The 26,983-nt window shown below is 42.6% G+C and overlaps 1 protein-coding gene across 4 annotated transcripts in view; it reads left to right on the forward strand.

Moving 5' to 3' along the window:
- Positions 1-5,705, forward strand: part of LOC144943680 (rho GTPase-activating protein 15-like) — an 81,314-nt gene extending 75,609 nt beyond the window's left edge. For all 4 annotated transcript variants that reach the window (XM_078871404.1, XM_078871414.1, XM_078871433.1 and 1 more), the window contains 2 exons: positions 192-297; positions 517-5,705. In XM_078871404.1, coding sequence (XP_078727530.1) covers positions 192-297; positions 517-691 — 281 coding nt within the window. In that variant the 3' untranslated portion in view covers positions 692-5,705. The remainder of the gene's footprint in view (positions 1-191; positions 298-516) is intronic.
- The last annotated feature ends 21,278 nt before the right edge of the window (positions 5,706-26,983 follow it).

Consider the following 26,983-nt stretch of genomic DNA (forward strand, 5'->3'; position numbering starts at 1 on the left):
AAGTCGAATGTATACAAACATGTGTATTCTTATGGGGCTGAGACAAACTCGCTATGCAAAAATAACCCTGTTTTTTTCATGCTAGAGGTCTGTGAATTATAACCTAGGGACTAACCGATACTGGCTCGTTCTGACATGGGCATTGCATAATCCCACTCGTCTTTCTTTTTTTTCCTTTGTTTATCCCCCAGAGAACCAAGACAGCAGGGAGAAGTTGACCAAGATTAAGGAGCAAGTGCAAAAACTCCCCAAGCCAAATAAAGACACCATGAAAGCCCTGTTTGAGCACCTGAAAAAGTAAGTTGTGCGTGTTTATTCACGTGCCTACATGATAACGATAACCCATCAAAGCACCGATGGTACAGGCACCACCACCAGCTCTTTAGCTCTTTGAAGTGGGTTTTTTGACGTTGCATTCCGATGGGTACGGCGCAGGTTCCGATTTCAGCTCGAGAGCTGCCTCCTTCTTGATGGTGTTTCCTGAGTGCGCCCTGGCCGTATTTTTTGTGCCTCCAGGGTGATCGCGTGCGGCGAAGCGAATCGAATGACGACGCAGAGCGTGGCCATCGTGTTCGGGCCCACACTCCTGCGGCCCGAGAATGAGAGCAGCAGCATGGCCTTCCACCTTGTCTACCAGAACCAGATCGTGGAGTTCATACTGTCCGAGTTCACCACTATCTTTGGCTTGTAACCCTCGACTGTTTGCACTACTTATCTGTCAAGGCGCAGCGCCACTGATGTAACTACCTGCTCAATTTTATATTGTAGCCATTAGATGTCTTCTCCTGTAAGTGTCCACAAGGTGAGTTCCAGGTAAAGCTGAATGTAAAAAAATGGGTCAACAGGGCCTGCATATTGCATAAGCATTGTAGCTTCATCACACGCTTCATCTTTACAATCCTGGCCTTTTCACATTAATGAGTGGTAAATTTAGTGCTTCTGTTAAAAAAAAATCACGTTTGAACAAATTTCGTTTAAACGAGAAATAATTTTTTTATATTTTGTTAAAAGGACCTATTGTCTGTGGTATAACGACTTGCAGTGCAGTTCCGCAGGAATATTCAAGGTGTGTGATTGACACCGTAGCAAATATTTGGCCTATTTATTTTGTATTCTGAAGAAAAAAAAAACTTGGTCAGCGCCATGTCTAAACAAATATTTTCATAACGGTGCCATGCTTCACTGGTGATATGTTTGTGAGTAATTGCGAGAGCGCGTTATGAAGCCAAACCGCGTTTCGTCAGTGCCACGCAAAATCACGTCGAGCTCTCGTGTTTCAATAAAACTGCTCGTCCGATGTATACAAATTTAAAGCGATTGTGGCTCAATTGTATATAACTCTAAAGAAACTAAACGTCCTTCAAGTGTTAAATGCGATTAAAATCCATGACCCGAGATACTCAACATTTTAAATCGCTTAGGTTTTCTTTTTGAAATCTGACAGTTCCCGACGTATTAAATGACATTCTGAAATATGTCCTGAGCATGTAAATTTAGAAATCAGAAAAACTTAAAAATGTACGAGTTATCAACACTGCAACATGCCTGATCATTGATACATTTGTATATATGCATCTTGTGTACCTGAAAGTGGCTTGCCATAGATAAAAGGCACATGGAACTATTTTTCTGGATCAGTGTTTATGCTTTGGGATTCTTCGACACAAAATAACTTCTTGTAAGACCCGACGAACTTGTATTTTGAACTGGATATTGTTAAAACACTTAAAAGGTTTGCGGTGCATTTTATCTCTACATTTTCAAAGTGCATGAAATTGTCGAACATACAAATGGACCCATTAGTGTTTACAAGCCACAGTACTGTTCCAAGTTTGTTCATGATGACCATCGAACATCGTATCTTAATGCATGGGTGTCAAAGAGGCTATAATTTAAGTACGTGTGCTTTTGGATTGAATACGGTCTGACAGGAGAAACACTTGGGGTTTTATTTGCGATCGTACAGTTTTTACTTTAACTTTCTGTTTGGAGGTTGCAGCTTTCAATGCACTTACATGCCAAAATGAGGGGACTGGTGAGTTGTGATATGTGAGCTGTATGTGTTGCTGTTGGATTACACCAATGTGGATATTGTTCAGTTTTCACTTCTGCTTTGCTGTACTTCTCGTGGCAGTAGGTCACCCCTTCTGTGTAGGTGAAACGGTTTGCGTTGAGGTGTCAGTGTTTAGAAGTAGGTGTGTGTGTGTGTTTGTGCCCTTATGTTGGTGTCATTCAGAGAGTCTTCAGTGTGGTGTCTGAGTTTTGTTTAAACTTGTGTGCTCGTATATAACTGATTATGGTCATTACTATATAAACGTTAACAACCTAGGATATACGGGAGCATTAAATACCCTTGAACGATTTGTTCACTTTTTGAGCAATTGTAAAAAAAAATGACAATCTTGTTTATGTTAAAGTAATATTCTGTGAAATAGGCTTGCTCAGAAGGTGGATAAAGGGTCATTAAAACCATTGCTTCTCAATCATTGTAGAGGGCTTGTTAGGTGAGCCTAGGTTGGTGTGCTGTGAAATATGTTACCAAAAACCCCTGTGTGAGGCCACTTTGACAAGTTAGTGTAGGAAATGTATCAATGCAGGCATGCCTCCGTAACTGTGGAGGTGTAGAGAAGGGTGCTGTGTATGCCACTTGTCTGTATTCTTGCCAAAAGGACTTGCGATGCAGTCTATCAACTACTGACCTTTTATCATGCGGTTGATTTTTCAACGAACAAAGTTTGACGAGTAATTGTTTTGAGTGTTGTCGAGGTTTCTCTTGTTTTTAAAAGAGCCATTTGTGTAATTTGTTAATATTGTGTTTATTATCGTCATTATCATCATCATGTTTGTATTTTGATGTATTGAAATGTACAATTATTCAACTTAAAATACATTGTAACCAATTTTCGATTTTTCTGTTAATGTTGCCTACCAGGCACTTAGCAGATTACTATTATCTATTGGGAGCTCTCCAATACTCATATCTTTATTGAATCAATTCTAAATGATATTGGTGGCCAAAAATATGTTTTTCAGCCACTGCACTTTCCCATCTCTCTTTAAACAGTCGCTCAGGTGCCAGCATTGTTTTGTATCATAGCTTAAAAATGTTCTTGCCTGACACTGCCTACATTAAGTGCTGAAATAAAAGACTATACATTGGCACTTGCCATATCACAGAGCGTAAGTTGAACATACAGCTTCAAAGCACAAGAAAGTATGAGGTGTTGGCACATGCAAACGTTTTCCTGTCATGAGATATTTATGTGGTTGTTGCCTGTGTCCATGAATTGTAGGCTGTGGTTTGTCGAGAGTTGTGAATATGAAGTTGTCTTGCTACACTCCCTGATCTTGTAACGTTCTTACCCGCCCCGACTGGACATGTCAAAAAGAGCTTCATAGCTCATCGGATTCCTCCAATATAATTCGATATTCTGACCTGTGAAAACAGGCACTGGGAGAATCTAGTAGGGCCCAAGCCAGTTTGTTTTTAAGCCATGCATAGTGAACCCATAACACGTTACAAACGTTCCACAGTCAATACAAGTTGACAGGGAGAGGGGGGGAGGGGGCACGTTTACGCAAAAAAGTGCACTAATTGTTTGATTGTCAAATAAAGTTGGATCCTGCCAGGTGAGCCATTGTTTGGAACACAATGGCCATGTCTTACTCTTCACCTATGATATACAGTAATGGAACAAAATGAGAGAGAAAAAACACCTACGCTAATTTAAAAGTAAAATGAACCACAAGCTTTATTAATTTTGAAATGTTGATAAGCTTTCATCCAAGCTTGAGATTCGTATTTGTGCAAGCTTATAATTTTATTTTTAAAAGGTACAGTTTAACATAAATCAACATCATGTTGACACTGCTTTACAACAATGACAAATATATATTCAATATATTAATATTACAGGTATTGGGGCTTCAGAGCAGCCAAATAAAAAAAATACCTCGATGTGGTAAAGTTGTGAGATCGCATGTTTTGAATTAAAATTTAAATATTTTGCCAATATCAGATTAAACGGAAATTAATACTTAATGTCTGCGAATGAAAATCCTTGAATGTGTCTACTAACACTTTTTGTATGTAATCTTCATATTTGGTAGTTTTTTCAAGGTACCAACGATAATAAGTCGATCTTTTTGTCCTTGAATGCTCTGAAGTAAGGCTATTGCCCAAAACGTTGGCCAGTCATGTCTTTTCCTGATTTCAGGCCATGTTAATGACAAAGACGGCCTTATATAATTGGTGTAGGCATACAAGCACAGTCCCCTGGTCTTTTACTGGGAAAAGGTAGTTGCATGGTTCATTAGATAATGCTATTCTTAAGTCCGGCTACTGGTCCAGTACGAGTGAGATCCTGGATTCGAAACCCAGCCTTCAACTTGAGTTTGAAGCACATTCTCATGCACATTGAATTTCGTGGTCTCGGCATCGTCTGCTGTCAATCATTATGCTTTATAATCAACATACACATGTTTGGTTTTGTACTTCAGATGTGACGATAGCTTTGCACATGCACCGAGTGAACTGCTTTATATTTTGCATAGCTGATGTGTGTGCATCTTTGTGGTTGTATAAAATAGACCCAAGAAACATGTCGGGCAAAGGCCGCCGGTGTTAATGCTAAGTTCTTTGTTTTCCATATGATGAGTGGCTTTGTCGTTGGTAGAAGGTACACAAATGCAACATACTTCGCTTTATGGCTTAATGCACATAGCACAATGGGTATATGATTATCACGAAACAAGATGTCCAATCTTGACAAAAGGCAACCTACTTAGACTTCAGAATATTTCCATTGCAGAGAGGAAAGAAAAACGTCATCGTGTAATTTTTTTTATTGTTAGTTTTTTATCATCTTTCGCAGCTGTTTGAAGCAACTCGAATTTATTGTTTTGACCACAGCATTAAAAGGAGCCAATGCACTAAACTCGAAATCCTTCTTTGTTTTCTGAATCCAACAATTCCAAATCAATCTGGCATGTGCGCTGGGAGGTGTGAAGGGCCAGCAAGTTGCCAACAAAACAGCCCAACCACACTTTACATTTTGAATCTGTATGCACTTTATGTCGGAATTTGTCAGGACACGTGAACACTGGAGCCACCCTTGATTTGCTTGTTGGTGAATGTCTTTGAGAAAATGCCTGAATCAATCTGTCGGGAGATGTTATTTCCACGTTGGTGTCGTTTTGTGCTGGATAAATGCGTTGGTGCCACGTACGGACCAACAATTTGTCTGTCTTAGCAATTTTTGTTTGTTTTGCATGCACCTCGTAATAAAAAAAGACTTGCACACTACACTGCATTAAAGCCAACAGTACTAATCAATGTGAATGCAGTATCGTCTTCATAATTACACATCCATTGAACTGTGTCAAAACATTAGCAATGTAATTGTGTGTTTGTAATACGCGTAGGATCTACATAATACATAATCTTTCACAAAAACGCATACCAATTTGGTTTCCCTACCATTTACTTTTGTTAACCGCCTAACACTCTGCGTGTGTATTTTTTTTATGTGTATGGCCTTGTAATTATATTCTGGATTAATGTGTACAGTGTCCTAATGATCTGTTTTGGGGTCATCTTTTAGCAATGGTGTAAAGGAAACATTTGTGTTTGTTTTCATAAAGTTTATCAGCGCTGTACAGAAAACTGCTACGATAGAAATAAAATGTAACTATTTAAATCTTGACTTTTTCGTGGTGTCATTGTTATTCCTAAATAAAGGTAGTAGGGGCTTATATGTGTTCCCTACAGGATGTGTGGCAGAAGGTAAGTCAATAGTGCAGTGGCAGCTCAGCATATACTTGAGCCCAGGCATGTGCGCGTCTGTGGCCGTCTGGAACGCTCTTCCTGATATGAGGCCACGATATATGCACTTTAAATCTAGACTGAAACTCATCGCTTTAGAACTGCTTTTTGTGATTAGTTTCTTGTCCTTCCCCCACATCTCCAATTAGCACGGTTGGCTACATACGGTGCGAATAAGGTTACACATTAAAAGGCTGCCTCGTGAAAGAACGTTTCAAGGCAATGCATCGTCTGATCACTGCACATGCAACGATGTGTCGATTCAGTGATTAAAAAAAACAGTTATGCTCATGATACGTGCATGTAATGGAGCGTGTGAACAATCGTCCTTTTTTTTCATACCGTCTATGTTGCATGCAATTGGGTCATGTGAGCCATGCCGCAACCAGAGGTGCTATGCTCACAATAATGTCAACAATTCGAATCACGACAGTCAAATCATGGGAATTAGTTGAATCGCAGAGAAGGTTGGGAAAGGGATTATTGTAAACATTTTAAACAAAGTCCACAGCACTATGAATGAACGTGTACTATACACGTACTATTTCGACAAGCTGCATATCAGCAGTGGACGCCAGAACTGTTCAAAATATGGCTCGTGGGTCACATTTGGCCGATGTGCTCTTTTTAACCCAGCCTGCGGCATCACAAAACACGAATGGGCCTCGGAGGCAGAGTTCTTCATTGCAAGGACCGTGGGCCATTGGTGGCTCCTGGTGGCCTTGAGTGTGGCCCCTGACGTGCGGCCCTCGACAGTACACAAATGGGAAAACATCTCATCATGCTGTAAAATTGAATGGTTTCAAATGTGTGGCGGCCCTCACACTGATGTCTTACGGGCGAAAGTTGCCCCCCTCTGAACATTCTAATATTTGGAGTTTGCATGTTCTCCCCGTGGTCGCGTCGATTTTCTCTGGGGTTTCCCTCCACATTTGGAAACATGCGTTTCCAGTGTTTGGCTGATATAAATTTCCACGTGATAAGCCACTTCGTTGAGCTAAAATTTGTGGCCAGGTCACTGATGAAAAATTGCTATATAGCTCAGTGGGCCTTACCTGGTAAAATAAAAAATACTAACGAAGTAAAATCCATGATATAACAATAGGGTTTACCTTTTCTGGCAATAAAACAGGTGTTAACATGTGAAAACACCAAACTGAAACCTATTGCAAAGAATCATGTCTGCACCCCGAGCTCTCAATGTCCTGATAGTTAATTTTCTGTGTGCTGTTCGCCTTTTGGCTTCCTCGGGTCTAACACTGTTTGAGACTAGGCTCTAAAGAAACCTGTCATGTGTGGACCATTTAGTATTAAGACAATGCATATACTACCAGAGCATGTGTTTTGTTTGTATGCTCTCCACAAGTTCCGGTATTTGTGGTTAATGTATACATGATTTATTGCAAAAGGTTTCAGTTTGACTTTTTAACATCTTAACACCTGTTTTATTGCCAAAAAGGGTAAAACCTATTCTTATATTTTGATACTGGCAAGGGAGGTCCCATGATAAAATGAACGACTACACAAACCTCCTTCCCTCTCACTAAAGTTTGTTCGGCACTTAATTTGTCTAAATTCCAGCTCTGTCCGACGGAAGGTGGGAAGTTCTGCAGCTGATGTCCGCGCCCCATTAAATAAACCATCTACGGTGTCACGTGGTGTCGCGTGGTGTCGTGGAAGGATCCAATTCAATTACACAACACTCATTGTCGAGTACGCTACTGTAAAAAAGCAATGCATTGAACGCAGTGCACCACATCAATAATGGCAATTGAAGAGAAGCAGTTCTGTTCTGAAACTAGACAAGTTACAATGTGTATGTTTATAATTTATCATTCTATGACCGTGCTACTCGTAGCATCCTAGGAGGTATACAAAATAATTAAGTTTTGTAATAAAATACCCACGTGCGTCCCAGCATAACTGCGTAATGCAAGGTTGCCTAATGTGACTGGCTAATTGCACTGTAACATTCTAACGTTATATAACTTTAGAATCCATTGTAAACCATTTTTTTAGGACCTCGAGAATGCAAGGTGCCTTGGTGCACGACGCTCTCTGCCAGGGTTGCATTGATGATGAACGGACGCCAGGTGGTGCTACAATGACGCGCGGAGGCTGGGTGAAAAAAAACACCGTTTCAAGCCCGCATTTTTCATGCAAGCGGGGACCGGCGTTTGGATGTGTTACCTCCAGACTCTTGAACGCACTGGTTTTGATCGTGTTTTACAGTGCGTTATCCGAGTGCATTGCACAGTCGCGGAGTGTGTCGCGTTGAAGGGCTTTGCATGAGTCCTTGTTTGTAAGGCACACATTGAATTTTTGGGGAAAACTCAGAAATTCTGGATTTGGTGATAAATTACTTTTAAGACTTTCAATGTAGAGTCGAAGGAACGCAAATGGATGGGTCTGCATCAGACGCCTCCTCGCCAGGACAAGGCGATTTTGTAATCTGTCTATCTATTCTGAGTGAAATCGCTGCATGCACACCCCTGTTTTTGCTAAACTAAACTATTTAAACAAAACTTGTATTTATATATTTTACTACGTTAGGCCCACTGAGCTATACAGCTCTTTTTCAGAAGCGACCTGTCGACAAATGATGGCTCAACGAAGTGGCTTATCGTGTGGAAATTCATAGCAGCCCAATACTCTTGCCGCATATTTCTCATTGTGGAGGGGCAAACCCGGAGGACCAAGAGAACTCCAAATATACAGGCGTCAGGGGTGGGATCGAATCCACATCCTAGATAGCATATCCTAGATAGAGCAGGATAATTTTGCAAACAAATCTTGAGACTCGGGCTTTGCTAAGTAATAAAATAAAAGTAATGTTACGAGATCTTTTTTAGCAGTCCTTCAAAAGTTTTATTCTTCGTAAATTCTTACTAGTAGATAAAAATTAACATGTTTCCTTTTAACAGCAAAATGGGAAATGCTCCAAAGCTGACTAGACAGCATCTTTAACACTGTGCATAGCTGTAAATATTTTCTGGCAATACTACGCGGTGCTGTTGCCTCTTGTTATCAGAATCAAGAGCAGGGAAAAAAAACAGTGCTAACGCATGCATGCACAGGAAAAGTTGACTTTTAATGCACAAAAAAACTTGTTCAGCATATATATTTTTTTACCCGCTATTTCTTGTGGGACTTCTAAAGGTGTCGAGTTTTACAATGGTGAAATCTGTCCTTTGTGTAATTAAGGGATGTATAATAGATTCTGCCTCGAATCGTTTATTTTGAACTGAGCCTATGATACATGAGCACATTTGAAGACGGTTGGACTATGGGTATTATAATGATAATAATGTGTAAGGATAAAGTGTTGCATATATATAAACATCACGTTGTATTTGAACTGTGACATTAACGCGTAGGGTCCTGTGGGTTTCCAGTGTAAACATAATCCTCTAAAATATGTGTATATGCCCCAGTATCCTCTTTAGAAGGGCTTTATATAGACGTGCCACATGCTCTTTGCCACATGGTGGAGAAATGTGAATCGCGAAGGGAAGTCGCATCTGCAAAAAGTAACGAATAAGACACAAATCAGATTCGAAGCTTTCGTGACTGCAGGAATTACTCTTTGGTTCTTTCTGTAAAGTCACGTAGAAAATAAAATAATAATAGAATACGACAATTCGATTGCAACACAAGCAACCCACACCAACACACACCAAGACAAACAGGCCTTAAATAAAGAGAAGGGGGAGGGGCCGGGGCAGAGAGAGGACCGGGGAGGCGGATAAACGAGGGGACCAGCAGAACAAACGAGGGGACAAGGAGGGAGCAGTGTGGAATTTCGGACCACAGTGGCCGGAGGAGAGACAATGGTTTAGAGCAAGAAAATCGAAAGTTTGAGAAAGCAAATTTCGATTTAAAGCTTTCGTGACTGCAGGGATTCATCTTCTTGGTTCTTTCGGTAAAGTCACGTAGAAGGGAAATAATAAAATAATAAAAATTAAACATAATAAAATACAATTCTCACGACGTTTCGGCCACAACGCAAGCAGCCGTCCTCAGGTGAAGAACAGGTCTGTCGGAAAGACAGCGTCTGAATGAGCCTAGAGAAATTTCTCTCACTTGATACAGCTATCGTGAGAGAAATTTCTCTCACTTGATACAGCTATCGTGCTGTGACGGTTCCACCTGAAGACGGAAGCTTGTGTTGCCTCCGAAACGTCGTGATTTTTATTTTATTTTTATTATTTTGAATTTTTTACCTATGTGACTTTACCGAAAAAACCTAAGAATATGTTTTTCCAAAGATTGCTAAATTAGAAGTTAAGTGTGGAACAGACAAGCAAGGAGAAATTTAGAGAGAGAATTAGGAAGTTTGACAACACGATAATTTTACTAAATTTGTTGTCGGCGGCTCTGAGATCTTACATTGACATGCTAATCTCTCCGATCTTACATTGACATGCAAATTTCTCACTTTCACATCACTAGCCCCGCCCACTTCGTTTATGACCCTTGGGCTACACCCATTTCAAACCTTTAAAATAGCCTGCCTCAGCAGCTTTCCCCCTCGATTGCTTGTGTTGCGATCGAAACGTCGTAGTTTTTTGTACAATTTTTTGTTCTACGTGACTTTATCGAAAGACCCAAAGAATATGTTATTTTTTACTTACAGCACTTTATATTATTTAACTAAAACTCAATAGGTGTCAGTTCTACCGGTTTCAGAAAGGTATCATCATTATAGATGATCAAAGCTACCTTGTAGTTTTAGTCAAAGTTAAGAGAATTGTATCGGCTATCATATGAAATGAACCACATCCACACAATCCGCAGAAACATTAAGGCACCTACTCCTTAAATGGAAGATGAAAGAATATCTCAACTTGTGACTGCGGAGCACCCAAGCAAACAATCCATCACGTGGTAAACACGTGCCCAACTGAATCAGGAAGACTGCCTAGAATACATTCACTCTCTCATGAAGCCATGAGCTGGACTTCAAACTTAGACATCGATGTATAATTGCTATGCAAAATCCATCCGTAAGAAAGAAGAAATGTTAATTTTACCTCACCAGTTAAGGCAGCATTCGGATGCGATGGGGGTACATCATTGTTCTTGCTTCTCACAGTTTTTTATTTCAGTATTAAAACAATTATCATCAAAATATTTGACCAAAACGTTGTAATGTTAATTGCTGAATACTCGACAACGTGATGTTGTATAATATTGATCTTAAAATAATTGGTTAAATCTAATTTAACCTAACTTAAATTTTAACTATTTAATGCAGGTACGTTTATTGTTGCTCCTGATTTTTTTTTCCACCTCAGTGATGAAAAACATTCAGCAGTTAAACATGTTTCATCTGTCCTCCATTTAATTAGTTACTCAATCTGGAGATATCCAGATAAAAAGAGATCCAAACTTATGTTGGTGCAGTGGTTAGTGGGGGAAACTGCACTGTGAACCTGGTAATCTGAGTTCAACTCCCAGCCACAGCTAATATCATCCCTGAGCCACCCTCCCCACCCAGCTTCCTTTTCACCAACGTGCACTGACCAATGTGGTGAAGTATGGTCAAACGATCCTCATGACTGACAGCCTGGGGAGAACTTAATGAAGCAGTAGATTGACAAAGGGTTATGTTTTTAATTTATAGTGAATTTAAACAAGTCGCATTACACCTTCACATTCGAAAGAGCGTGGGTTTCCTCTCTCTCAAGCAAAACTATACAATCCAAGCAAAATTATAAGTTTAAAAAATATCTAAAGTAAAAAACACAAATTCACGTCATTTTTACAGTCATGGGTTACTGGGCTGGGATCATCATCTTGTAAGACTTGAACAACTAAGTGAACATCTCAGCTGACAGGCAGTGAATCAAGCTGAAGATCTTGGTTGTTTTTCCACTCAAGGCCCTCTCATAGGTCACGACACATCAACTTCGTCACCCAAGCCTGGGGGGGGGGGGGCACCACGGTGAGGGAGAGGTGTAACACGCCCACTAAACCTGACGCCCCTTTGCCTACCGCCACTCTTTCAACGTTCCTGCTGGACTCAAGGCGACGTTTGGTATTGCCGTGCAGTGCTACGGCGCCGGAACGCAGCGTTCCTGGCACTCGTGCACAGCATGTCAGGCTTGCCCGGAGTGGAAGGTTCTCTTAACGTTGATTCCATTATTTACACGTCGGTGGCCAGTGGCCGGGAAATCTGAGTGCACTGTGTAGCCAGTTTGTCGCATACGCTTATCGTATTAAAAAATGGCACAAGGCGATATTGGTCTTCATAAGAATGCGCATTGGGTGTGCTGCACAGACAGCTTGTTCCGCATGCTGTACTTGCTGTACTTGCTGTACTCGGCTGTAGTGACAAGGCTTCTTCGCGTGCATGTGTGTGTGTCAATTATAAATTACGAGCTTTACTACCCGGCTTCGCCCGGGACTTGGATTCACCACGCCTGGCCGCCTTTGTCTCCCCAGTGGCGATGTTCACACACCACACTAGTTACTCGTTTGAGGCTGAGTCGACCTGGGGGAGGATCCAGGACCAGTTCAAATAATCGTCTAGTATAGTGTATAGCTGCACTTGATTGTGATTAATAGGATTATAGTGTTTCTTTGATTAAAGTGCAAGCAGTTTTATTATAGTCAACTGTCATTCACAGTGTCATCATGAGCAAGAGGAAGGGTGGCAGTGACATTCGTCAGTTTTTTGGGCAGCCTCAGAAAAGAATAAAAGTAAGTTGAGAGCAGTGAGAAAATGAGTACCAGTCAGATGATAGAAGTATACAGTTGTACAAGAGATGAGTCAATGTTTCTCGATATAATAATAATTGCCATTCAGATCAGAAATGGTAATTAATCCATTCCTGAATATCATGGCAAGAAACACCGCTTGTTTACTGATAATATTTCTTTCATGTTCACTCTGGTGCATTCAGAGTAAAGAAAGAGGGAGAGAGAGAGAGCATGAGGATGCCGACAGGGCAGGGAGAGCACGTGACATGGGGTGAGTGAGAAAAGGAGAAGATATTGATGGTTAAGTATTCTTTGGTTCTTTCGGTAAAGCCACGTAGATAGAAAAAATAATAAAAATATCACGACGTTTTGATCGCAACACAAGCAATCATCATCAGGTGAGGCAGGATGTTATAAAGGTTTGAGATGAGGGTATTACCTTAGTGTCACGGCATCTCTTCAGCCGCGACACTAAGGTAATACTGATCGCCTTTACACTGACATCTGCTGCTGTCACTTCTCCTAATGCTAAAGGGAGCTTTTTTAGGGCTGGCCTAGCCCTGATCTCAGAGAGAATAAGATTGCTCCGATTTGAACTCGACAATTTAGACAAGACTATCTTGCAATCACACTTAACATTGATAGAAAAAATGTCTACATCTGATTGGGAACATGTAGATAACATGACTGCCTCGTCAGCCGCCTCAATGTCAGCTAAATGCAAAGATAACCTGATTGCCAAGTTCAACCTCCTGTCCAAAAAGAACCCAGATCCACACTTTAAAAAGTTAGACGATGACAAGATTGCTATCAATCAGAGTAAGAGCCCGATTTCTGACAGCCTGAAATCGGCTCTATCTAAAGAGTTGAATTTCGCAGTCACCCCTAAACACATCCCAATTGATGATATCATTGCCCAGGTCGACGTAGCCCTTAAGGGTTTGGGACACATTCCTGTAGACGTGGCAAGATTGGAAATCACTGCAATCCTCAAAAACGCGAAGACACCTATTAGCAACAGCAGTAAGGATGCGTACTTTGAGCTTTCTCAACTAAAAAAGAGAGATGACAAAGTCATCTTCTTAGCCGACAAGGGCAATGCCACTGTCATCATGGACAAAAGCACATACAACAACAAAATGCAGGACCTACTTAAGGATGGTAGCTATGCCAAAATCAGTAGAGATCCCACCAACTGCCTGGTTCCGAAATCCAACAATATCATCACTGATTCGACATCTTAATTCAACCAACCAAGCGGCTTTCCTTAAAACCCTCTGCTGCTAGACCACCCAGATTCATCTCAAACCTATATAACATCCTGCCTCAGCAGCTCTCTCGCTATGTTTCACCTGATGACGATTGCTTGTGTTGCGATCGAAACGTCGTGATATTTTTATTATTCTATTTACGTGGCTTTACCAAAAGACCCAAAGAATATGAATTCCTGCAGTCACGAAAGCTTTAAATGAAGATTGTTCATTGAAGCTGAGATATTCCTCTAAGTATGGCTTCTCACGTGTATTTCAGATAATACAATCAAGCAGGGAGAGTGAGTTTGAGACAATGGCAGAGAGAGAGCAGACAGGCAAGCGAAGATGAAGGTGCAGGAGAGGGAGGGGAAGAGCTTGGACCTCGCCCAAATCAGCCAAATGTTAACGTCATACCTAGTCAAACCCTATCAAATAGGACACTCTACTTTCAGGATAAATGGTTATACTTGGCTCCATTACAGCCCATCCTTAAAGGGGGTCCTCTGTTTCTATTGTGCTAAATACTGCAACACAAAAGTCGAAGCTTGCGTCAAAAGCAGAGTCAGCTTTTGTCAAGACTGGCTTTCAAAATTGGAAGAAGGCACTGGAGAAATTTAGTGTGCATAAAGACAGCCGGCGTCACAAATTAGCTGTGATGACTCGGATTCAGGAGCCAAAACCTGTTAATGTGAAACTTTCACGTGAGTTTGAAATACAGCAGCTACAAGCCAGGATAAATCTTATGAAGATTGTTGGGGGTGTGAAGTACTTGGCACGGCAAGGTCTGGCTTTTCGAGGCATTGATAAGGAGAGTGGGAATTTTAGTCAGCTTCTCAAGTACAAGGCAGAGGGCGATGCAGAGCTGACCACCTGGCTGAAAGGTCACTTTGATTTCACCAGTGCCCAAATGCAAAATAATTTTTTTAAAACTGGTGGGCAATACAATTGTCAAAGAAATTGTGTCGGAAATAACATCAATGCCAGTGGTCCAGTTCGCACTTATCATTGATGGCACCCAGCATATATCAGAAGTTGAGTCGATATGTTTGCGCTTTGTAGATGCAGATCTACAACCAAAGGAATAATTCCTGGGACTCTACAAAGTGTCATCAACGATAGGGCAAAATATAGCCAATATGGTATGTGATGTGATGATGTGTCTAGGTCTTCCTCTGCCCCAACTTCGAGGAAAAACCTATGACAATGCCGCAAATATGGCTGGACGATTGCAGGGGGTGCAAGCCATTTTAATGAAAGAACAACCACTGGCTAGGTATTGTCACTGTGGTCCACACTGCGTGAACTTAGTTACGCAGGCTGCCTGTGTAGCCTCTCCACTAGTAAGACAATGAATGGGTCTGGTGCATGAATTGGGGGGCTTTTTAATCAAACTGGCAAGTTCAAGGTGAAACATCTCTGTCCCATCAGGTGGACTGTTCGCACCCCTGCCATCCGTTCAGTTCTCAGCCAGTATGAGTCAGTGCTGACAGCCCTTGAAGAAATAGCATCATGCAGCTCATCTGACACTTCAACTAAGGCCAGTGGTCTTCATGGAACATTTGTAAAAGGAAACACTGTGCTCAGCCTTGTCATGGCTGAAGACCTGATGGGGGATTTGGAGTGCCTGAACACCTCCCTGCAGCTTAGGAAACAGACTGTTTCAGGCAGGGTGGAGGCTGTGGACCAAGTCAAAACAAGCATGCAGGACAAGCGAATAGAGGAGCACTTTGATGTCTTGTTCGCAAAAGCAACTGCTATGGCAACAAAGTTGGACCGACAACCTATTTAGATGCCTCATATCCGCAAACCTACAAAGCGTTACACCAGTCAGGCTGCAGCCCATATCGATCCAGATGCCCAGTCTTTGTACAACGCCTTGGACACAGTGAACACTCAATTCATAGAGAGGTTTGATCAAGCTGGATTCCACAAGCTGCAGCAGCTTGAAAATGTGCTGCTACGCGGAGACATGGACAAGGTGGTAGACGAGTCTCCTGAATTTAATTCAAGACTACTGCAGGTGCAGCTGGCCATGTCTGGGGCTAATTACACATATTAAACGAGCTCAGATGTTGCTAGCATTATTAGGGAAATGGTGCCAGAGGTGAGAGGTCTCTTTAGTCAGGTGGAAGCTTTAGCAAGGCTTCTGCTGGTTGTCCCTGCCTCCTCTGTAGAGGCTGAGAGGATATTTAGTGCCCTGAAGAGGCTTAAGACATGGCTTCAATGAGACAAACAAGGCTGAATAATGTGGCCATGTGTCACGTGCACCAGGAGAAACTGGACAGACTGGACCTTGAAGGAATATGCCAGTTTTTTATCGGTGTCAACGATAAGCGCAAATAGGCCTTTGGATCGTTTGCTTGAAGAATGGCAAGTCAAAACACTTGTCATTGCCTGGAGAGGAGATGATAGGAGAGGAGAGGAGAGCAGAAGAAAGGAGAAGAGCATGGGGGAGAGGAAAAGAGATGACTGGAGAAGAGAGGAGAATATAGGACCAGGGGAGAGGAGGAGATAGGAGTGGACAGCAGAACAGAGCAAACGCTCCCGCTGCCTACCCAAGTTTACATTGTAAATATGTAAATAAAAACAATTTGCTAAACTTTGGCCACAATATCTGGACTTGTCTTCATATAACAATGCATAGATGTATGTTCATATGATTGTGGTTATGGTTGTACTTTATTAATCTCTGCTATTACATACAATGAAACAAGAAAGGTAAAAAAGAAAAAAACAGAGCAATGTAATACAATACACTACTAGACATTATTGTAAAAAATTGATAAAAAGTCCATCCCATGTGTTAGTGAATTTTTAAATATTTTAGGCAGGAAATTAGTTTTCAAATTTAGATTTTATTTCTGGGGGGGGGACCCCTAGACCCCCTGGAAGATTTGGTCCCCCCCAATGTTGACTCCATGGCTACGGCCTTACCATGAACAGTCAACTTAGCAGCTTTGGTGTGTGGTTTCACCCTGATCCATGTGTTCTTCTTTATGTCTCTTGGTGTAATTCCAAGCACACACATGTTAGTGTGTGCCCCCTATATTTCAATGTTACATTGTGAATGGCTAACAAGAATACTTAAGTTTGAATTGGCACTCACTCTTTCACATCTTGTGCATTCATGGGAGAATAAATAGCGTTCTGGGATTCTGAAAGTCCACCAGTGACATTTTGAAATGTTCTCTTACTCTTGCATGTATTTTATAATGGATTGATGACAGATTAATAATTGAATCCAGACTTTTCTAAGCATGTTCAAACGACCCACAGTTTAAAAAACTCACAATCTTTCCCATCCCTGCCCATGAGCTGATTTCATCAATCCATCTCCAGTGGCCATTCTTCCAGATGTATGTTGAACTTCTTTTGCACCGTATGTAGCCAACCATGCTAATCGGAGGTGCAGGGGAAGGACAACAAACTGAACATAAAAAGTAGTTCTAAAGAAATGAGTTTCCAATCTAAATGAAAATATGTCTCTGCTTTGTTTGCCATTCTACAGTGACATTTAAAAAATCCCATAAGCCATCATTCGTCCAGCTAGGAATGTCCTTGTGAATTAGAAGATGACAGTTCATTTCTATGCTCATCATACATATATTGAACTTGCATTTTAGAATACATTAAGTAAATGCGAATGTTATCTTTAACTTAAGCTAATGGGGCATGAACAAGACTACAAATGAGACAGAACAGGAAATAATGAAAGATAGTAAAAATGAGACGAAAAATTACTTATTATTGAATCAAATTCAGAACCTGTACGGTTCATTGGCAGCATAATGACGATCATCAGTTGTGATAGAAATGGCATGTTTATTGTCATCTTGTCATTTTTATTTTCATTATCTTCACAATCATCATTGCTCATCAAAAAACACCATCAGCAACTCTTGTAGTCAGACACGTTGGTGCATGTGTGTCATCCAACACTGGAGGCACAGATTTGTAGATCGCAGAGATTTGTGACGTTCCCAAACTTGCTGGCTTAGAACGTGGTCAACAGGTGGCAGTACAGCAAGTAGGTTCTTGAAGTCTCTTTTGTTGAACCGTTGAGCGTTATCCTCATATGACTACCTAAGTATCTTTAGACTGAGTGAGGTATTGCTGGGTACGTTAATTAGATCAACAGTAAAAGCGTCAACAGTAGCAACAAGCAGATGGTCATTGTGATCATAACCCTTGATCATAATCGTCAAAACTGTCAGCATCATCTTTTATGTTTTTTAATGGAGTGGACCTTTCTGCAGTGGCTTGAAGTTAGGAAGCTAAGTCGCCACTCCAGGGGTTTCAGCATTCAGAGTTCGTGGCCCTTGCTGTGCGTTTGACTTGCGTCTGCTTGAGTGAAACATCTTGTTTTTGTAAAATCCTTGATGCAGAAGGGCCTAACGGACCAGTTTGGCTCCAAACTCGGCAAGGGGTGGTGGGAGAAGATTAAAAGTCACAGCACATGCTCATCATTTTGTTCACTTCTTGGAAATGGATTGTTACAAAATAAAATAAACGGTTGAATTGTATAATGTTCTGTTCCTTAACATTCCGTTTCTACTTTATATTTAGTTCCATTTCAGTGGATTTCAATCGATATGCAGTGTTCATAATTCCATAGAATAACAAAAAGTGAGTGCCACGGTAGAGAGATGTTAACTCCCTCGCCATGTATACCAGAGGTCAAGGGTTCGATCCCGACCCTAACACCTGTATATTTAGAGTTTGCATGTGCTCCCCGTGGTAGTGTGGCATTTTCTCCAGGTCCTCCAGTCTACCCCTCCACATTTAGAAACATGCGTTAAGAGTATTTGGTTGCTATACATTTACACATGATACGCCACTTCAGGTCGCTTCTGAAAAAGAGCTATATAGCTCAGTGGGCCTTACCTGCTAAAATAACAAAATGGTTTAGTTTCAGTTTAATTCTCTCAATGAGGCACATTTCTATCAGTGGTGGCATCATGACATCCCGCTCTGAGGAGAGCAGCCAGTCGATCGAGTGTGGGGTGGCTGTGGTGACTCATTCTCCACTGAAAACTCTGCCACGCGCTCACACCACAGATTCATCTTAGCAGCAGCATCTGCGTATTGCGACATTGTTGTTATGCATCCAACTCGGACTACACACACCACTTTGGGAGAATTTAGAGGCCAACTTTACGTGAACGAAGGTGTAATAATGCCTGTTGCTCAACAGAATAGAAGAATCTTAGAATTTGATATTATAAATATTATTCAAGATATTACTGTAATTACAGGGAAAAGATGAGTTATGCAGCTTAGAGATTCCGAATTGAATGTTTCTTGAAAGCATTGCGGATGTAATTGGAATGGAGAGGCTATGATGAATGGACAATATGAGGGAGATAGACCAGGTGATTGAGACCAGGTTACTGACACCAGGTTACTGAGACCAGGTTACTGTGACCAGGTTACTGAGACCATGGGATTATGTGAAGTCAGATGGTGCCTCCTGTGCAACAGCTGTGGAATTTGGCAGAAGAAAATATGTAAATGTGTGGAAGCATCACCTACATTCCCCATGATTGTCTATTCACCTTAACCTTGCGAAACACTCCATATACACTGCAAGTTCAGAGGAGCACAACTGCGCTCCAATGCTGTGGCTCTCCAAATCCCCTCGGCGTGATGTGAGGCCACACACCACGACCGCATTAGTTTCTGGCGCCATTAAAATGATTCAGTTGCGTTACGTGACAAAGTGAAGCCTGATTGATCGGCTCAGCCTGTGGGCAGTAATTGTGCAATGACGTCATGACAATGTGGTTGAATCCTAATGTTCCACTCCAAACTGCGTTCATTGCTCCTGAAAATAAAATCGGTATCAAAATGCACATGTGAATGGAGTGCAGTGACCACTAGCAGAATATCCCATAAAAATCAAAGCCGCTCCCTTCATGAATTGGGCCCATCGTCGCTGGATATCAAAATGTATAGTAAGGGTCTATGTCATTGTTTTATTGTGGTACGTTTAAAACACCAAACTAGTCTGATCGGTGGTTTTAACCCAGCGATAATGACACCACCAGGAAACTCAAATCTTAATTTGTTTAAGTTTTTGTGTTTTTTTTTGCCAAGAACTCCAAATGAAGACCATGAGCAGTGAATGCATTGGGTTTGCCTGATGGGTCAGTGACACAGGATGGACTAAGTAAAAAGTGCTAAAGTAAGTTTACTACAAAATAGTTTATTTGCAACCTTATTATCTTGTAACAGAAAGACACGATGTCAATGAACTCTCACCTAACTAAATAAAGAACATTAGAGTGGAGTTATTGCATATCTTCATTAAATCTAGATCTGTGTAAGGTGGCCAAGAGGCCACGGGGGCTAATGTCAATGTCAGAACAGTGACGTGGTGTCACTGAGATGTTGGGTTTGAATGAGAGCTGCTGCGCATTGTTATACATTCACGTTGATTTCGGGGGCATTGTTGGAGGATTCTATTATTAAGCATTTACACTTGATAATAGGATGATCATCTGTAAATTAATGTGGACAACAAATGTAATTTGGAACCACTTTCAGGTAACTGCTATTGTCCGTTAGAACCCATTGACAATAGGTTGAACGTGCCGTCTGTGACGACGACATCCAGATGGGCCTCTTTCTTGTATTTTAGGGGCCACAGCTCATAGGAGTCATAGATAAAACAAACTCGGATAAAGGGAGTTTGATTGTAGGTTCTCAGGTATAGTTAGCCGATAGTCTTAGCTCAGTCACCCATGATTGCATCGATGATTCGTCATATTCAATATTGTTTTTTATTTCATTTGGCCTAGTCCAGCCCTGATAGTTGAAAATCACGTTTTGTAAAATTACATTAAGCTGACAGCTTTTACCGAGTCTGGAGGAATGCTGTTTTGGTATGAGTTGAGAGAGGCTCATTGCAAATAAACAATTATAATGTAATTAGAAAACAACTAATCTATGACTAATAAAGTAAAACTGTAATGATACTTATGGCTGTTAAGATCATAGATTTGACAGACAGCTTTCATGCAAATGAAAAGCTGGAGAGTTTGCAGTGACAGCGTATCTGTTAGTATAAAAAAATTAACTATTAAATACTAAATTGTTGATTTCATTCAATTAATCGTCCTATCAAACGTCTAAGGAATTCAAAGTGTTTTATTTATATATTTCAAAACATCACTGACAGTCTTTTTAAGCTATTTGTTGTGACTTTTGGTAAGGACATTAAAACAAAATCTTTTTTGAAATTCTTTATAATTGCCACTTCTCCACTAGGGGGAGCATACAAATACAATGTAAATAAATAACAGAAATGCCACTTAATTCTGTTTTACCACGTTATTATTTTATTTTAATACTTATTTTGAAAGCATTTTTGCACATCTTCTGTGAAGCACCGAACAAAAAGAGCACAAATGAATGCCAAAAAAAAACCCCGACTGTGCCGTGCATCCGATTGCGCAAGTCTTGGAGCATTTGCAATTAATGTCGAACAGCTGCTATTCCTGACTGCTGGCTTGTTTTCGGAGGCGAAAAGTCAACGACTGTGAAGATTAATTAAAAGGCAGAGGGAGGCTGTTTTGGGAGCAAGTGATGCTGGTTGTTTGAAACAAAAAAAATAGTTTTTAAAAAATTTGCATTCCTGAAAGCTCTTAGCAAAGATAACCACACTGCCTTAAAATGCAAGCGCATGGGCCAAGGGTGTTTAATATGCGCGGGAGAGTCCAACTTGGGCTCATCAGCCAATCAGAGCGTGAAAGGTCAGCGATCGCGTTGGCTAATTACACAGGAGGAGGGGGGAACAGAAAAAGTAGTGGGGGAAAAAACTCGCGGCCGTTTTTTTTGCTGTCGGTAAAGCGCTATCTTGATGGGGCCTCAAGTGTTCCGTTAATGCCATCTCCATAATTGGCGTTAAAAGCAGACCGGGCGATTCCAAAGCACCCTTGCTCGGTAATTGCTGGCTCCGCGGCATGTCACTTCGCCCGTGTGTGTGGCAGTCGCTGGCTCGCGTGCGTTTCCGTGGGATAAATATTCCACCACAAACACTGAGAATTTTTTTTTCACCTCACACAAATGCGCCCAACTGTGTGCCGCAATTTGTCCGGACAGCGAATATAATACACTTTGTATTTTATAAATATATATTTTATAAACGTATAACAACCGTATATTGTGCTAATTTAAACAAATGCATTGCACCTCGCGAGAACTAGTTTAATGGGGCACGTCCGGCGCGATGGTTTGTGAAGTTTAATTTTTTCGGTAAAGTCACGTAGGTAAAACATAAAATTTATGAAAGTAAAATAAATAATCACGACGTTTCGGAGGCAACACAAGCTTCCGTCTTCAGGTGGTACCGTCACAGCACGATTGCTGTATCAAGTAAAGAGAAATTCCAAGAGACCCGACCTTGTATATATACTGGTTGAGGGGGGGAGGAGCCAGGGTAGGCCCCTGGATCGGAGTTTTTTATTACTATGGTAAGGTTGGTGCGGCTGAGGCTGCTGCTAGGACTGAGCCTTTGTTATGTAGACTGGTTGAGCTGGGAGGTGCCAGAGTTGTTAAAGTGCGGCTGCTGCTAATGGGACTGAGCCTTTGTTATGTAGATGGTAGAAACAGAAAAGCAGGTCAGGAAGAAACAGCCCCTTGCTATGTTGCTGGGTGGGTAAAACTTAAAGCAGTGTGTGAAAAAAGAAGCTAAACATGATAAAACAAAACTGTCTGTCTATCAGTAAACTGTACGGTAACTAAAGAATAGTGCCTGTCAAGTCAGTTACCGTACTGTTAGTTACCATACAGTTTACTGATAGACAGCCAGTTTTGTTTAATCATATTTAGCTTCTTTTTTCGCACACTGGTTTCTTGCTTTAAGTTGTACCCACCCAGCAACATAGCAAGGGGCTGTTTCTCCCTGACCTGCTTTTCTGCTTCTACCATCTACATAACAAAGGCTGAGTCCCATTAGCAGCAGCCGCACCTTAACAACTCTGGCACCTCCCAGCTCAACCAGTCTACATAACAAAGGCTCAGTCCTAGCAGCAGCCTCAGCCGCACCAACCTTACCATAATAAAAAACTCCGATCCAGGGGCCTACCCTGGCTCCTCCCCCCCTCAACCAGTATATATACAAGGTCAGGTCTCTTGGAATTTCTCTTTACTTGATACAGCAATCGTGCTGTGACGGTTCCACCTGAAGACGGAAGCTTGTGTTGCCTCCGAAACGTCGTGATTTTTTATTTTACTTTTATTAATTTAAATTTTTACCTACGTGACTTTACCGAAAAAACCTAAGAGTATGAATCCTTGCAGTCACGAAAGCTTCAAATCTAGAAGTTTAATTTTGTTTATTTTGTTTAAGTTCATGCAAGAGAGGGTCACCGACTTTGTATATATTGTTTCACACCTGTGGCCTGCGCGTCTTCTGGTGCATTATAATTGCTGGAGAATCACAAGCAATTTTTTTTGCCCATAACTTTGCAGCTTCAATGTAGAACAACACACACAGCTACCGTGGCAATGCATTACTTGGTGATGCTGCTGCATTGGCAGCAGTCGCATCAAAATAAATAATATACAATTGGCGACGTCATGGGCAATGGACATTCTTCATATATCATGGCTACAGCTGTGTAGGCGACATAACACGTTTTAAACATTCAATATCTTGGTCATGCATTATATTGATGGAAAGATGAGTTGGGTTTTGGCCAAAATCTCGAAGTGTGGTATTTCATTTCTGTGGCATGTCACATCAAGTAGAACCCCTCCTAACGACGACCCCTGTTAACGACTAATGTCTTAACGACGGACCTCCATAGAGCCAAGTGTGTAGTGTATAGTGTAGTGTATAGTAGTGTATAGTGTCGTGTATAGTAGTGTATAGTAGTGTGTAGTGTAGTGTATAGTAGTGTAGTGTATAGAGTAGAACCCCTCTTAACGACCACCCCTGTTAACGACTAATCGCTTCACGACGGACCTCCATAGAGCCCGATATGTAGTGTATAGTGTAGTGTCTAGTCGTGTAGTGTATAGTAGTGTATAGTGTAGTGTATAGCAGTGTATAGTGTAGTGTATAGTGTAGAGGAGAACCCCTCTTAACGACTACCCCTGTTAACGACTATCGCTTAACGACGGGCCTCCATAGAGCCCAATGTGTTCGCTTACTGACCATTCCCCTGTTAGCGACGGGCTGTTGTAGGAACAGTAAATATTCATTTATGTATTGATTAACCATGTTTGTTTTAACATTATGTGTTTATAATGTTGTTGGTAACTTTATGTATTCATATCCATTGTATAAATATTATAAGGTAAATTTTTGGGTGAAAAGGGTAACTTTCGATGGTATCGGAACGAATTAAGCATTTGACATGTATTTTCTATACTCCCTTAATGACCAAATTACTTAACGACCGGTTTCGTGGAACCAATTACCGTCGTTAAGAGGGAGGTTATATGTGTAGAATAGGACTCTTGACACCAGGGAGGATTGTAGAACCAGACAGAGACGAGGGTTGTTATTCAGGGCTGCTTGCTGTTTATTTACTGGCACTTCTCCACTCTATTCACGCTCCCTCACCCCACACTTAGCCCCGTGGTGGGTGCTCGCTACACCCCATCCCTTACCCCTTTCCCAACTCTCTCTCGAGGCTACCCCTACGTCTCCACACGTAGTCCCCCTATCTGGGCCGGCCCGGGACGTCTTCACTCCAGCTCTTCCTCTCTCTTCTGCCCCCTCTGCCTGCGCAAACAATGCCACGTTGAGTGGTTGGGTTCAGGAAGGGCGCTCAACGGAACAACTCGCTCCAGGACCTTGTCCTTGAGGCTGGTCCGTTCCCTCGAGTCGGAGCCTGATCGAGCGGTGGCAATGCGGTCCTTCGAGACTGCTCTCCCCCTGGCAGGGGCGCAGGCGGTTCCTCGGGAACTAGGTGCTGTGATCCTGTGGGTGGAGGATAAGCACCCTGAAGCACCACCTCTCGACACCCACGACCCGGTTCGTCGGACACATCAGACACCCGCCGCTCCGGGATTGGGGATGAATCAACGGAACAAGGCATATACCTCTTCAACCGAGAGGGGTGAACAATCCAACGGCGCCGACCGAATTGGATGCACACGCACTGCGGTCTCCGGACCTCTACAACCTCCACGAAACCCTGCCACGGCCAATATAACTTACGGGATGTCCCCAGGGGCACCTGCAGGCAATGCAGCTAGGTTTTATCACCAACCCTCCACGGAGTTCCAGACCCCCGGTGCACCGTCAACCTCTTATTTTCAGCTTGCCGGCTGGCTGAATTACTTGCCGCAGCCTCGTGTGCCTCCAGCAACCTGTCAAGTGTCACCCACATGGGGGTAGGCACCGCGGATCCCTTTCCGGACAAGGGTGTGATGCAAATGCACTACCATCCCATCAGTTTGAGGGTGGTAGGGCAACGTCCTAATTTTCCTTGTGCTCAGGAGATGGCAGAACTCCTTGAGCAACCTAGAGGGAAAATTTCGGCCCTGGTCAGTCAAGAATTGCTCGGGGGCCCCCTTGTCCAACACATAGCCATGCACAAAGGCATCGGCTATGGACCCAGCCGACTGATCTGGCAAGGGCCACGCCATAGCCCAATGGGTGAGGTACTCAACCCCTACCAGGAGATATGTATGGCCCCTTTTTGAAACCGGAAATGGGCCCAGGATGTCGAGGGCCACCAGCTCGTTGACCCGTGTAACCTGGATGGATTGCAGCGGGGGCAGATCCTGCTGAACCAGTGGGTTCCGGCAGGCACAATCCTGGAAACCTTTGACAAACAGTGCCATGTCATCCTACATACCTGGCCAATAGTAGTCTCGTTTAATAGTGAGCAACGTCTTCCAAAACCCCAAGTGCATCACTTTTCGTGAACAACCCGGGTAAGCCTCCCTCGGAGGGCCATGGGGACAACGACACAATACCTCTGGGATTGGGCGTCCCACCTCATGAGGAGGCCACACTGAAGGGTCACCATCAGGGCCCCCGCTAGAGAGGCTCTTTGGTCAACTGGTTTAACGCGGTGTTGCAGCTTAAGCAGAGAGGCGTCCTCTATCTGCAGGCGGGACAATTCATCGGGCGTAAGGCCCAGCCCATAGTCTGCCAGCAACGGCGCCCCATTGGGGGGCGTTGCTTTGGCCACTGCCACCAAATAGGGGGCATTTACAGCAGTGGGCCTGCAGCGACTGATGCCCAATGTGCATGCGCACCCGCGGCAACCGCGAAAAGGCGTCAGCGTGGCTGTGCTGCGCGCTCTTCCTATGAATGACCTCGAAAGAATATTTCTGCAATACTTTGAGCCAGTGGGACAGCTGACCCGACGGTTGATCAATCAAGGCGGCATGGTCCGTGCGGACAACATACAAGTAAGGCCTGCACAGCTGCATAAAAGGGACAATAGCCAGCAGCTCCCTACGCATGATGCAGTAATGTTGCTCTGCGGGGGACAATACGCGGCTGCCGTAAGCCACAACCCTTTCGACGCCGTTGACCCTCTGGGACAAAACGTCCCCAATCCCCATGTCATTGGCATCCATGTCCAGGACAAAGGGCAAGCTAAAATAGGGGTACCCCAATGGGGGGGCGTTAGCGAGAGAGTCCTTGATTGCGATAAACGCTGCTTCCTCTTCAGCACCCTAATAAAATGTTTGTACCTTGTCGGTCAGCGCATGGAGTGGCTTCATAATTTTTGTGAAGTCGCGGACGAATCGGCGGTAGTAGGAAGAAAACCCGACAAAACTGCGAACCTCAGCCACAGACTTAGGGGTCGGCCATACACGCATGCAGTAGTTTTGTCGGGATCAGTAGCCACCCCTAATGCGCTCACGACGTGATCCAAATATCTAACCGGGGATTGCAATAAATGGCACTTTTGTGGCTTAAATTTGAGGTTAGCGGCCCGCACCTTTATGAAAACCGACCGCAACCATTTTAGGTGTTCCTCAAACGTCCGGCTGAAAACGATGACATCATCCAAGTATATGAGGCATGAGTCCCATTGAAGACCCGCTAAAACCATCTCCATAAGGTGCTGAAAGGTGGCCGGGGCGGAATGGAGACCCATCGGGAGGCAGTTAAAATGGAAAAGGCCTTGCGGTGTGGGGAAAGCAGTTTTGGGCTTGGAAGCCTCATCCAATGGCAGCTGCCAGAACCCCAACTACAAGTCCAGAGTTGAAAAGAACCGCGCAC

Source organism: Lampetra fluviatilis, chromosome 2 (assembly GCF_964198595.1).
Source record: "Lampetra fluviatilis chromosome 2, kcLamFluv1.1, whole genome shotgun sequence".
Lineage (NCBI taxonomy): Eukaryota > Metazoa > Chordata > Hyperoartia > Petromyzontiformes > Petromyzontidae > Lampetra > Lampetra fluviatilis.